Genomic DNA, 15,343 nt, shown 5'->3' on the forward strand with positions numbered 1-15,343 from the left:
CCCATATCCCTCAGATGATTCAATCTCATCTGTTAAACACAGGAACTTCTTTTTCACATGTTCTTACATAGGGGTAAAAGGAGACACACTGTGTGTTGGTGATTAAACACAGGAGTAATTAGATCACACGAGTAGACGACATGAGTAGAGTTGAGGGGGAGTGAATGAGGTATTCTAACTTATCACGGGGACTCAACGGGCTGGGAGAGATTTGAGGCAAAAGTATCATCAACTCATTTCTGCATTTCAAACATTGACTTAGATTAAAGGAGTAATTGCGTGAGACAGAGAAGAGCCCCTCTGTGAGAAGGTACTCTACTTAACCAGACTGGAGCTGGAGCAGCCAGGCAGACTATGTATGTGTGACTCTGTGTGTGTATGTGTGTGTGTATGTGCACTTTGCTCACCACTGTGTAAGGATCCATCCTCAGGAAGATCTACATCTAACATAAGGTCATCATCTTCAAGGTCTCCTGACCCCAGATTACCCAGGTTATTAAGAATGTCCTTTAGAGAGAGATAGAGAGAGAGAGAAAGAGAAAGAGAGAGAAGCCATCAGACAAACCACAAATGATTTGTCTGCAAACTGAAATGTACATAAAGTCATATAAAATGTGACTTACAGGCTTATATCCAACGCAAACGCTTACAACAATTTTCTACACCTGAATACACTTTTCTTTTTTTTTTTTCAATAATCGAACAATAGTGTTTCTTTCTGGTTGCATCTAAAAAGAGAAATCAGGAGTCAGAAGAGTATAAGAATAAAAGCATTTGTGAAATAAAAGCATTTGTGAAATAGAAGCATTGGTGAAATAAAAGCCAGATAAATTCGGAGAATGTCAGCGAGCAAACATTTGCTGCGTTTGATCAGTTTAAAATGCAAAGCGTAGCCCCAGCAAAAAGCCCTGCAGCACAAATCAATGCCACCCCAAAAAAATGTGCTTTCACCAGAATTCAAGCTAGATCCTTCACAAGTTGGCTAATAGATTTTTTTTTGCCTACTGTTCTGCTTTCACAAAATATTCAATATCAACTATTAAACAAAGAAAAAGCCAAACAATTTAAAAAACAAAAATAGCCTCAACAGGAAAAACAGGTGAAATAAAAACAAAATGAGGAACACAGAACAAATCTGTCAAATTAGAATAAGGAAAGATTCACTATATCTTACAAGCAAAGATAATTTACACTCAAAACATGTATGGTGACTATACTACCCAATACCAATACTAATACTAATGTACACACACACACATATATATATATATATATATATATATATATATATACACCTAAACAAACCCCATACTGTAGTTTTTACACACATATTTGTGCACTTTTTCTCACATATAGATTTTCTGCACACATATAAACACAACCTTTTGAGACGCACGTATGCACATTCAAAGCACAAATTGTTCACGTCCTTTATACACACACACACACACACACACACACACACAGTCGTGCCTGTGTTCTGTGGCTCTTCTCAAGCATGGAGGGCTTAGTCACAGCAGGCTGCACTCTGAGGAAATGACATTTCACAGAGCTGAGCCGAAGCTAAGCCATCACCTCCACACTTTTCCAAAAGACCCGGGACGCCACAGCCCATTTCACAGAGGCGACACGGATGAGCCCAGAATATAGGATTAGCCTTGCCGTAGGCGATGCCCGCTCAAGCCAAAAAGCTCAGATAGCACTGCATAAAGGCCTGAACTGAACATGCTCCAGAATCTCAGATCTTTACCCAGTCCGAAAGCATGTTCACTGCGCTACAGAGGGGACACGTATTATAAGGAGCCAATGGAAATTTTCGGAATTCTGTGTCACCTTCCAGGTGGAAATGGCAATCGGAATGTAGGATTACAGGCAATTATGGAGAGAGCGGTTTTGGATGTTACAGAGGTGAAGTGGAATTCTGGAAACATTTTGACTGTTTGAATGGTCCACTGGTTGATATCCCACTGTAAGTCTCAGGAGAAATTAACATCAACAAGTGGGTTTACCTCCCACCTTCTCTGAGGACACCAAAAACGGCAGAGTGAAATTCAGATGACAGTATGGAAAAAATGAGGAGAGGCGGCTAAGAGCACTCCCTAAGGAGCCTGCTTCTCTCCTCCAGGAAGAGAGATTTGGTCAAGGTCTACACAATGGAGCAACATGATCAGCTGAAACACTGTTGAGTTTTTGGAGATAAGTTCCATCATAAAACAGAAATTTTGATGCGCAGCAGTCAAGAAAGACAGAACACAGACAGTTGTCTGTGACGTGTCCTGTAGTCCAAACCACAAGCCACCTGAGGCAGTGACCTGAACATGAACTGCCAATGTTCCATTCTTCAACAGTAATGAGGCTTTCTGAACCGACTGTTTGATTCATTTCCTGCTCCTGGACAAATGCTCAATCATCACAGCACCTTTTTTTCCGGCCTGAACTTGACCCCGGTCTTCGTCTGAAACATGCTCACCTCAGGACATCTTATTGAGACCTGGGCACCGCATGCTGATCGGCTGTGGCAGGACTGATTGGCTGTCAGCGAGTCACCTGAGGACTCTCTCAGCACAGCAAGAGCAAGGGAGATGACGAGAAAAAGAAAGAGTGACGGGGGGCGAGAGAGATTTGGGAGAGAGAAGTAAGTGAGAGCATTGCGCTTCTGTTTGCAGTTCTATGCATTTGTAATTCTATTTTTACAGGATGTTTTAACAGCTTTGAATAGACTGATGTTTTACAAACCTTGGAGGGTCTTTGGTATATTCCTTGTTATAATTTTAAAAGTAGACTGAGTAAATGTATGGATCAAAACATGTTCAAATGATGATGGTATTTAGTAATAACTATCTTTCTCTCACAGAAACAATCAAATCTGATGACAATATGGTGCACAGGTCCTATTTCTTCTCTTGGTAGAATAAAGGTAATGAGACTGGACATTCTCGGGAGGTTATTCTCCTTATTTCGGGCACTCTGTTGTTACTACCCTAGCTCATTTTTCAAACATCTCAATACACATTTCTCTAGCTTCATCAGGAACAACAAAGTGCTGAGTCTCAAGTTTACAAAACTTACAAAACAGAAAGACAAGGGAGGGGTGAGCCAGACTTACAGCTTTACAGGCCCTGAAAAATATTACAAACTCACGGGGCCATTCCGATCACTGAGTTATACCAAATACACCTTTAGCATAAAAAACCTGCCAGTCTTCCTCTGTTATCTCCACATATCTTTTTATCTTGATTTTTCCCTCTCAGTGGAATAACACTGAGCTCTTAGTTTGGATGGGTTAGGTCATATCATAAATATCCTGTCTATTTTCAGATGGCGCGTTCAAATCATTCCAGCAGATTCAAAACCAGTCAAAAAAAAAAAAAGACAAAATAATACTTCATATACATTTGGATATGTCTATTTGTAAAATCTCCTTCTGAAAAAGGGGAGTTGCGATTCGGGATGACAGATATTGACCGGGTTTTGACAAATAAGCCCTGCTAGAGGAGTCAATATTGGGGATTTATGGTGTGCTGTCCATTGAATGCATGTCATCATTAGAAAAACCGTGAAAAATGGACTTGAGACATGCCACAGGGGGAGATGACCAGCCCACTTTTTGTGAAAATGTATATCCCAAACGCACTTCTATGAGAGGGCTTGAACTCAATTTTAAATTTACTAATAGGATCTGTCACACACCAGTGCATCTAAAGAAAGTATATTCAAACAGTTCTGATTTATGTTTTAAATGTTAGTCAGAAAAAAAGGGGACATTTCTTCATAGTCTCTGGTACTACAAGAGAATTAAATCACACTGAGGGGAAAAGTATATACCATAAGTCAGGAACTACTGGGTACGCTTTGGCAGATATGGTCTCCTCTCTAGAACTATGTGGAGAATCTTCCTTCGATGACAGGACCGCTGAAACAAATTATGATTTTATGTCTACTCATGTCTTTGTATTTCATTTACACCCATTCCCCTTTTACACTGTCTTTGTCATATTTCTATAACATGATACAACACATACATGCACATGTAACAGAGACTGTGAATGTAAAATAAAGGGAAAATAGCAAAGGTAAAACTTGAGAGGTAGAGAAAGAGGGTTATGAGCAAACCATTTGTGAGAAAGAAGAGTAGGAAACTAAACAACTATAGAAATGTAACTTTGGAACTAAACAACATGTCTGTGAAACCCATGGTATGCCCTTCCTCCCAGGATGCCTTTCCCAAAGATGTGACCTAACCAAACCAACCTTAAAACATATCAATGTGTTAACATCTTTAGAATATATCTGTACCAAAAATGTTTGTTTACCCCTACTGTTTGTTGACTGCAGTAAACAATGTGGTGGTTTTACCATCAGCAGTCACCATAATCGCTATACACGTCAATGCTGCCAACTGTCAAATGGTGTAACAGATGCACAAAGCCAGGGAAACTATTCAGGAAAACTGTGTGTGTGTGCCACATATAGGTATCTTTCTGGGGACCAAAAGTCTCCAGTGCAATAGCATAATCTGACAAAAAGTGCCTGGTTTTGACCAAATGCTGGTCCCCACTAGGAGAACAATGTTTTTCTACTGTTGTTATTGATAAAACAAAAAGTGTCAAAACATTCCTTTGGCTGAGGTTAGGGATAGGTTAGTATTCTTTAGTTACAGGATAATTGGAGTCAAAGGGAAGTCCCCACTAAGATATGCATACAAATATGTGTGTGTGTGTGTGTGTGTGTGTGTGTGTGTGTGTGTGTGTGTGTGTGTGAAACAGAGAGAGAGAGAAAAAGACAATAATGATTGCTGATTGCTTTGAGAGCTGAATAAAATATCACCTTAACACAATTTATAGAGGTGCCACTTTACACAGAGCAAACAATGTGCTTTCACTATCAGCTAATTAGTGCTGAAAGAACGCCAGGGCAAACCGTGTTTCGTAATGACTCATCACTGAGTAAACAAAGGCTTTAAGCACCTCCCTGACTGAGCTGCTAATGAAGAAGCCTGTGCTAGAGCAACGCAAACTAAAATTAGATCAAATAAACAAATCACAAATGAGATGAGCCCCCCAGACTTGAAGTGAGAGTCAAGGATGAAAGGATTATATAAAGAGTAAGGGGGGCAAGAGACAGAATGACAGTGGAGAAAAAGCATGACAGAGAAGAAATCAAGTTGAAAGAAAGAGCAGGACCAGTATCGTTGGGCAGACATTTGGGGGAATCATCAAATGACTGATGTATCTCAGAACCATACTGCCACCTTGTGGCCACAGAGAGACAGTAGGGTAAGCAGAAAGAGCAAACATATTCCAAAACTCCCAGTCAAACTCAAGCACCCTACAGCAAACTCTACTCAATGTGTCCCCTCCAACAGTTAAACTAGCCAAACAGCCATTTACCTCAAACTGGCCAATCCCCATGTTCTGATACTTCAGTTATCAAGGTGAATTCACAAAGTCTATCTGGAGACCACTGTGAAATACCATTAAAATCTAATCCGCCTCACAGTGTATTAGACTGCAAACTGAACTTATGTATCCCCCCAGATTTCCTTACAGCTCTCTGAAAACACAGGGTCCAATTCAAGTTGTTCAACCACGACTAAATGCCACACCGGCACTGTGGCACTGCAGCAGCTGTCTGGATGTGAGCTTCAACTGTAGTAATTGTACTTAACAGTTATATAAACCAATTTGATTTGTCTCTCCTGCTTCTTTCCAACCCTCCTTTTCAGAGCTCTCCCCAAAATCTTCCATACTACTTCTCTGCCATCTAAATATTTCAAGCCCTTCTGACAGAGAACAGCTACTGAGGTCAAATCTTTGTCCATAATTAAGATCACTGCTTAGTTACATTGAGTGCAGACCTCATCTCAGGAGCAGAATCAGTGGGAAATGACATATCCCAGAATGCCATGTAAAACCAAACATGAAACGGAATCCAGTTAAGTAGACACATGTGCCTTCGTCTCATTTAATTAAATCTTCAGAAACACAGGAGGAAAGACAAAATTCTTACAATGTTATGAAGAGTCCGGTCCTGCATATAAAATCTTTGGCAGCACTGAAAAGCTTTGCTTGAGCAGAAACAATAGAACAGTGGTTAATTACTGTAAGTCTCTAGTATGCCTCATTCATTGTATTTTGGTTTGCTTCATCTAATAGCGCTAACATATGCCACAACACCAGAGCCAACGGCTGCGCTCCTAGCCTGTATATGGTTCCAATGTGTTGACAATAACTATAAAGTCTGTTCCAGCGAGGAAATACTGCATTACGCAAGCTTTTTCATTTTGAACAGAAGGAAAGATTCTTGGACTGTTTGTCAAATGCATCTGTATTTTCACAGAACCACAGTGAACTGTGTGATGGTCATATTGTTTCTTCTGCTACACTGCATGCTACAGGGTGCAACTGGTTTTCATTTATGTGATGAATTCCTTCCCCATTTAATGGCTAGCTTCTGTGTGAATGCTTGGGATAACAGGAATATCTTCTTCTGTGATCTTTTTTTCCATAGAAACATATATATGGACTTGACCTTCTAGTGACGTAAAATGAAAGAATGATAGTGATTTCTATGAAATTGCAGTAATAAAGTTTCTCCACTGAACACATTTTCTGGTTTCGTGTGTGGCCACTAGATGTCTCACTGCTCACAAAGGATCATCCACCTGCCCCAACTTCACCCCATGCCTACTCCTACACAAGTGTCAGGTCAGAGATGTTGACCAACACACGTTTTTGGCCATCCAAGTTCAACTACAAAAACAAATTTACACACACACACACACACACACTCCAAACAACCCTCTCTCTCTTCCATCGCACTACAAGAAAAAACATCCAAAAGCTCCTGTATAAGGTCGCAGTGCTCCCATGTGTGCTGAGATGAAACAGTGAAACATCAAATGAGATTAGGGCTGCAAATCCCCGTTGATTAATCTCTTTATTCATTCCACAGAACTAAGGCTGCTTTCAACACATAGGGCAGAAAAGGGCGCTTACACCATGACAAAAAGGTTGAAACATTACGAAAGTTTCCCCACATTCCCAGCGGATCAGGAAACACGGGAATGTGGCACGGGGAGGTTTGGTAGGCTGGGACCGCAGATCTGAGATCTGCCGTTCTGTTATGTCACGAGTCTCCGTCAACTAATCCCTCATTAGCAATGTGATTGTAAGCAGTGAGAGAGGGCAAAGGTAAAGCAGATAAGTTGGCATGTCATGCCAGGGCATGATCAGATCTGGCACAGAACACAGAGATAGAAGCACGTGTGTGATTAAGATGAGAAGGTGTTTGACAGTGTGTGTAATACTGTAATAATTATGAAGTGTGAAGTAAATGAGGTATATATTCATCAACACACTCGGTAGCCACAACGGGACGTTTGTGTGTGTGCATGCGTTCATGTGTGTGTGTGTGTGTGTGTGTGTGTGTGTGTGCCTGTCATGCTGGCATCACTGCAGGTTATAACTTCAGCTGTAAAATGTATGAACAGTTGGCATGTCTACATGTGTGGGTGAAAACACATATGTGTGTATTTACCACGTTGCTGACATCTGACTCATACTCATCATAGTGGGGAGGGGGGGTCTGTGTATGTGGATGCTTGTTTATGTTTGCATTGTATGGATGTGTGTGTGAGCTTGGGTGGCAGTTTCAGATGTGCGCTCATGTTTCTGTTATTTCTTTTGTGTGTGTGTGTGTGAGTGAGTGTGTGTGTTTGTGTCTGTCTGTCTGTTGGTGAATCCTCACCATGCTGTTGATATCTGAATCATAGCTGTCACAGTGCTGGGAATCTGGACCCATGGGTTCTAGACCCTCCTCATCCCACATGTACGTTCCACCAGAGCTGTTAGAGGGTGAGAGCTCCAGAGAAGAGCCTGGGGGAAAGTCCACTTCTGGGGACAAGACTGAAGCATTACAGTGGCCGCGGCCTCCAAAAGGAGCCTTTCCATCTGTAGACAACACACAGAAATAGAACACAGTACAACTTACAGGTAATGTTTTAGCATTTGCTCTCTCTTGAAATGACAGGGCCATCTACAAAGCAGTAAATGAAGACAAGTATCCCTGTATGCTTCACATCTAATAACCATTTCATCAGCTGTAAAGATTCATTTTGTGAACCATATATCTCTACCAAAATACCAGGACGAACAGCTATAGCATCAAACTCAGAGTATTATCTCTTTAAAGCATCATGCTTCTCATTCACAAACTAATGCAGAACAAACACAGTCGGCAGGAGTGGGTTTGGAGTCATGAAGTTTACCTAGCAGGCCAATACTGGCCCAGTCCATGGTCTCATTCAGAAAGCTACGTAGCCGTGTCTGAGTGGGTGTGACCTTGTGCTGTACATTGTGAGGCAAGATGTCATGTGATTGGTCTCCAAGATTGTCAAAGTCATCGAGGAACTCCTCGCTTGTGTCATTTCTCTCCAGCGAAGAGGCAGAGGAAAGAGACATGTCCTCCTGACCTTCGCCTGGATGATGAACGCTCACATAAGGCTCTGGCATCCCAGAATGGGACTCTGAATCACTGGCTGATGCTGATGACTTCTGTGTTATTGAAAATAAAAAGCACGGGTCTGGAAATTCTGACATGCTCTCTTATGAACATTTAAGTTGTCCATTAAACTCAACGATTTGTAAAAAAGTTGTTAGAAATGTTGCCAAATCAAGAAAGTAAGATCAAACAAGAGAGGATATAGACCATGGTTAATTTCCCCCCAAACTAATCAGTTCTTTTATCTTTTTTTCACTTTTTTTTTTTTCTTTTGTATATTCGGTCATACACACCTTTTTATTAACCTCTGTACAGCAGGGGATTGGCTCAGGGGTGAGGGGCGGTGTTATGATGTCTGTCTCTGCCCGGTCACCGCTCTCCTCCTCATGTGTCTTTCCAGCCAGGAGAGGGCGCTGTGGTTTGGCTGCAGATGTACGTGTCAATCTGTATCCCAGACTGGAGGATTTATTCAACACACAGCTTGGAAGAAGGGCTTTCTTAAGTCCACTAAGGGGCGTAGGGCACGCCGAGGAGGGGGTCACTTGAGTGGCCTGGTCAGTGAGCCCCTTTCCCAGCGCCCCAGATCCAAGCCCAAGTCTGTCCCCGTTGAAAGACTGTGGAGGTTTGAGTCCAGTTGTGCGCGGAGGGCGTAGCTGGGTGTCGGCTAGCGGCTTGGCCAGCTCCACAGCCTTGTTAAAAGAGAAAGAACGAGTCATACGTGCCGTAGTGGGTGATGGCAGCTGTTTAAAATGAGTGAAGCTCTGGGAGCGCACCATGTTTTCCTGAGCGACTGACTTGAGGCTATCGCTGGACTGTGACAGACTGTCCCTGGAGCTGCTTCGTTGAGAGCCAGAGTTAGCTCTAGGTCTCAGGAGCCCAGAGCCAGACCGGCCTGATGCTCCCATCAACCCAACTCCATTCTGGCTTGGTTTGAATGTGCTGAGAGCCTGGGCTGGGTCTTGGTTCTGGGAAGCTGGGGATTGGCTGAATTTGGGTACTGTTTTAGGGCTGGCGATGGATTTGGTCAATTTAGGAGCCACTTTGGGGCTGCCTGATGAGACAGAAGAGGCCGACCTGCGTACTTTTGTGGTGGGTGTGGAGGGTTTCTTCAATTCCCTGGTTCCTGTGGAGCTCAGATGTCGACTTTCTCCTTTCTCCCCAAGCGCACTGCTCTCCTCTGGGCTTGGAGGTGTGGTGGGGCTTCCCGACTCCTTCCTCCATTTGAAGGAGGAGGTACGGACAATTCCATTGGGCTTCACAGAGGATGTGGCCTTAGCTTCATGGATGGGCCCAGTCTGAGTAGAACTATTAGGGGCAGGAAGACCACCGGAAGCACGCACACCAAATTTAGGCAGCCTGGACACCATGTTGGGCTTTACAGAGACCTTCTCTTCCATCAGCTACCAGATGAGTCATGGATGAGCGCAAAGCCAAGAGAACTGGAGAATGAGAGAGGGAGAGAGAGAGAGAGAGAAAATGAATTCATGCAATTAATTCTATGTGAAATAGTAAACATGAACCCTTGGCCCTTTTCTCTCCCCTACTTTCGCCTTTCTCATTCTGGTTAGGAGATGATTCATGTTTGCTGTAACTGAGCAGTTTATCAGTGTTCTTAAATGCTTCATTACTGTCTTTTCCTAGAATATCCTCCACTAACTGAAAGGTCACAGTAAACAACAGACATCCGAATTAGGCTGAAAGCTATATGAAAAGCATGCCCTTCAAAACAGGATTAGGCCTATATTAAATCCATTACAAATGCATGTTGACAGAAACAACCGTGAAACAAGACACCTGAGAGCAAAGGGTGATATTGTAAAGCCAAAAGTAACAATGTAGGCTAATTCCAGAAATGACCAAGGCAGTGTGGGTGTGTGTGTGTGTTTGTGTGTGTGTGTGTGTGTGTGTGTGTGTGTGGGGGCACTGATCCAGTATACCCCGATAGGCAAGCACACAAAACCAGGACCGGCCCCAGTTCGTAGAGGACTCATAATAAACGAGTAATCCTCCTTATTAGCCGTGCAAACGCATACATGGGATAAAGGTCATATGGTGTTAAATCCTAAAACAACTACCCAGTAAATCTCATTCTCTACGGCAATATCTGACTGCACCACATTCTCCATTCATCTGACTAGGCTAACCCACTGAAGCATCGGTAAACTGAAGGATGAAATGCCATTATTCTCATATTCATGATTAATATTACAGCTGGCAGCATGAAATGCGTCACAATTTGAAGAAAATGAAGCATACTAAATGATAGATCATCTATAAGAAACTGAAGACAGAACATGAGAATAAATGGAATCCTGGCTGCTACTAGCTTATTTAGATTTTTCTGAGGTTCACAATATTTGTGACCACACTTTCAGAGGATAATATTTCAGAGAGTCCTTCCTGCACATTGCAAATGCATGATTTTGTAAACTGATTCTGTCAGTAGAAGAGCTGATGTCTAGAGGATCTCACTGGGAGAACTACATCCTGAAAAGGTCTGAGGCAGAGGAGAAGTGGCTTAATCACATGACTGATGTCGCTATGGAGACATTTTGTAGAAAGTACACTAGTTAATGAGAAATCCCCTTAAGAAGCCCTACTGAAGACCCAAACACCTTTGCAACTGTGTTTCATATTTCATGATAAAACTTCAATATCTTTATTCCCTGTTATACCACATACCGTGAGACTTGCAATTCAATGAATATTTCACAAGACTATGCAAAACCATTAACGTTTGAAAGCTCAAACTTTTGCTGATAAATCTAAAATGAGTGCACCATCTAAATCTGAAAATGTAATCTGAATTACCTATCTTCTTGAGAATATTTAGTTGATTCTATTGACAGTTCACATCAGTACAATACACGCGGGCATGCACAGTCACATATATAAACCATAGAGTTATCTTTAAATGGAAATAACAGTTGGTGACCCACATTAGTAGGTGAACCATTCCGTTATCATGCTTTAGAAGAAGGAATTTAACACGCAGCTGGAGCCATACAAGCAAGTGTGTGTGTGTGTGTGCGTGTGTGTGAGTGTGCGAGTGTGTGTATGTATGTATGTGTGAGAGAGAGAGAGAGAGAGAGAGAGAGAGAGAGAGAGAGAGAGAGAGAGAGAGAGAGAGATAGAAAGAAAGGGGGGGCATCGTTTCTCATTCACACACTGACCCACATTCTGTTCTGAGTGATCCCGCAATCACATGAGGTGGATGGATAGAAGAGAAGAGAGGGATGGGGAATGAAAGAGAGATAGAGCATGAGTTTACCCTGCTTACCAAGCCTCTGCTAATCCTCCCTCACTTTCCCATAATCAGGTCAACAACCACAGACCAAAGCTTCTTTACTGCACAACAAAGCATGTGTGTGTGCACATGTGAATGTGAGATACAATTGTACATGTACATTTAAGCAATTTCCAAGATCCCCTTTAAATATACACCACACACATACACACACATACACACACATCTAGTAGCTGGGTGGAGTCTTACCATTCCTGGTCAGTAACTAAGGGGCACTGAACACTGAGCATTAAATCAAACATATGAGTCACTGACTGATCGCCAATGCAAAAACAATTACGCAAAACAACAAACAAATCTCATGGAGCAGGACCAAAAACAACACCACGTTTCACTTTTTTCCCTCTGACCTCATTTTCTTACCATCCTGAAGGAGAGACAGAGAGAAAGAGACGGTGAACAAAAGATCTACTGTCCAGAGCAAGAGTTCTGAGAACTTTTACCAGGACCCTACACACATAACACACATAATGCACAATATGTCAACTCAGACAGAGTAGATATACACACGCTTTGCATCCCAGCCGACATGCTCAAGTGAATGGTCGGCTATAGGGTAACCATAACAACCAAGACGACCATCTGTCCATCTGTGTATGTGCCCCTAATAAGTACTACCCCACATGTCCCCACAAACCCGAGGGACTGATAAACATAAACAATAAACTCAGACATGATGGGTATACACACGCACATGCACGCATGTGCACACACACATAAACACACATTTCCTGGACTGGGTCATTTTTAAACTCAGATTTCATTCCAAATGCATTGTTTAATTGATTTTTCTGAACTTTGAGGCCAACTGGGAGTCTTTAAGGTGGATTTCCAGGCAGCAACTGAGGCAAAAAGCCATTAAATGGAAACGGCACAGCACTCCGTAATGTGCAACGCAAATGGTTAGAAGACACACAGACACACACACACACACAAATCTGTGCAGTTTTCTGAAATCTTGAAATCTACAGTGTGAGTCCTTTGAACAGAAGTTTGCACCAATCCTTTCTGATGTATAGCCAGATGTGTATACGAGTGAGAATGGAGAAAAGAACAGAAACATGTGTGTGTGTGTGTGTGTGTCTCTCTCTCTCTCTCTCTCACACACACACACACACATGCAGGGATATCTTTGAAGGAAAAAGAATGAACATATGCGTCACATGACAGGCATGGCCCAAATCAATTAGGAGCGGCTGCCTCTCTTACACTGGGTCTTTCTCTCAGGGGCCAGAGAATAAGAGCACGCTCAGATGAGTTTTCCGCACGAGTGCTCACCCAAAATCTGCCCAGACTACCCAACCAAACCTCTCCTCCTTTCCCCTCCCAGTAGCGGCCTTCAAGCCACTCCACATTCCCAACACGCCGAGGGCACGGTTTGTGCTCTCGCTGCCAGCCAACCAAAAAGCAGCCGTCTGATGCTACCATTTAACATAATCAATACAGAGAGAGACATTTACTGTGCTCATTCCGTCAGAGAGGGGCCAGAGCAAACATTAGCTGTGATGTCATCTGGACTGATCTGGCCTAATGCTATGTTCACATTAAGACAAAAATATCGACGAATGTCTAATTAGCTTTCCTGATCAAATTTCATGGGTGTGAACTGGTGTTGTGGTCATAATCCTGCTATAGTGCTGTGTTGACTGGTAACTTGTACTACAACATCTCCTCTGGTGGCTATTAGAGTCTGTTCTTAGGCAAATTCAACTGGGAGAAAATCCTTGTACTCTTGCTGGTACTGTCTCTGCAGAGAAGCAAAGTCTGAAAAAGGGAATGCAAAGGAAGGCATTTTCATCTCATAACTGTCATAAAATTCCACAGGTTTCCCCATGAAGGCAACACTACATTACTGCACTGTTAAAGGTGTTCTGATGGCTAGTTTAAAAACAATATTAACAGACAGCGAAATATTTGTGCACTATTTATGGATGGCCAATGAATAACTGGTTCATTCCACAATTTGAACTGATAACTTTCATGTCTCAGCAGGTAAAATTTTCATATTGAAACTGTCACAGACATGATATGATTTACATATCTAGTATGTCCACTGTAGTTTGAGAAAAACACGAGGTAGCTGAAATCGAGTAAGATAATCTATTACACCAACCAGCCGCTAAAACGAGATCAAGGAAACAATGTGTTTGCTGTATGGGGATTAGAAGCAGCCAGCGGAGCGACTCATTAGAGTGTTCTGTCCACAGGGACTCAGTGTGAGACATCAGAAAGCTCTGTTCTAATGAGAGAACCACTCTAAACGTACAGTACATCAGTCCACATGCTCTCGGCAGCTGCAGTCCAGCAACACAACAACATATAGTCCACATAATCTTCTATAGAATCAACCGTCTACACAAAGTGCCTCCAGCACCCCACAAGTCAACTGATCAAATGTATACTGTTATGCATATCAGGAGTATAATTTTTACCTTGGTTAGGGAGGTTTGAGTTTGCACAATTTTTTTTTTTTCTTTTTAGAAAGTATGTATCTGAAAGCCAAAAAAGGTCATATTTAAGCCAGACATCTAGATGCATATGTGTGTGTGCGTGTGTTTTTATTTTGTGTGTCTGAAGACAGCAGGCTTTTAGAGGCCTGTTAATATTTAATGAGGTTTGGAGAACTTCATCCTTGCAGAGGAGAAAGCTGAAGGAGGGAATAAGGGAAAAAGAGGAAGTGGTTGTTTGGCATGTAGACGATGATGATGTATCAGCTTGAAGAGCTTCAGAAACAGTCTGTTTCTGCTCTAAAGTTTGAACCCTCATCAAAGATCAATTACCAGAGCTCTGAGTGTAGAAAGATCTCTGGTATTGAACATCAACCATCATCTTCAGGTATATTTAAGACCAGGCATCAGAGCGGACGACTCAGAGGAATCTGCTCTGTGTACATCTACAGGCTTGGGCTGGAGATAAGGAAAGCAATTTGAGGCGGCATGACAGCACACAGACGTTGAGGTGGATCACACTAGATAAATCTGGGGAAGAACCTCAAATCTTCTAACGCTTTCACATGATAAGGAGATTCAGAATTTCTAAGAGACCTGAAAAGGTTTACATGACAGACATATAGAGTGACTGCTTATCGTTTGTGTTTAACACAGCACCTTTAATGGCACACTTTGAATCACTGGAAATAACTGTCTCTATCTGTAATTAGATCCCACTTGGTCTGGCCATTTCAGCCTACTGATGAAATCTGCAGCCTATAAACTAATAAAACTCTAATATGTGCTGTAGTTATCAAATTCCTCTCTCATCTTGCTCTCTCTGCCTCACACAGCTAGCAGAAAACATCAAAACTCAGTGTGCAGCTGAAATAAGCTTCTGTATTTTTTCTTCTCGTTTTATAGGGGCAATAGTGAAGGAAGTGATGTATGTGCTAGCAGAATGCACGTGACACTAATTGGATTCCCCTTTTCTTGTGTGTTTTTATTGGCCTGTTGTCCCACTGCTAACTTGAACTGTTCCAATAAAGCAGTGACACTCTCCACATTAATTTTAAGTTCCCCTTTCGATGTGGTACACCATGAG

General features: G+C 42.2%; 1 protein-coding gene across 1 annotated transcript in view; it reads right to left on the minus strand.

Annotated features, from left to right (window-relative positions):
• Positions 1–15,343, minus strand: part of ccser2a (coiled-coil serine-rich protein 2a) — a 40,559-nt gene that overhangs the window by 17,538 nt on the left and 7,678 nt on the right. Inside the window, exons 2-5 of the mRNA XM_030787490.1 lie at positions 8,796–9,941; positions 8,270–8,555; positions 7,750–7,952; positions 408–507 (exon numbers count right to left, since the gene is read on the minus strand). Of these exons, the coding sequence (XP_030643350.1) occupies positions 408–507; positions 7,750–7,952; positions 8,270–8,555; positions 8,796–9,899 (1,693 nt within the window). The 5' untranslated portion in view covers positions 9,900–9,941. The remainder of the gene's footprint in view (positions 1–407; positions 508–7,749; positions 7,953–8,269; positions 8,556–8,795; positions 9,942–15,343) is intronic.

This window comes from Chanos chanos, chromosome 10, assembly GCF_902362185.1.
Source record: "Chanos chanos chromosome 10, fChaCha1.1, whole genome shotgun sequence".
NCBI classification, from domain to species: domain Eukaryota; kingdom Metazoa; phylum Chordata; class Actinopteri; order Gonorynchiformes; family Chanidae; genus Chanos; species Chanos chanos.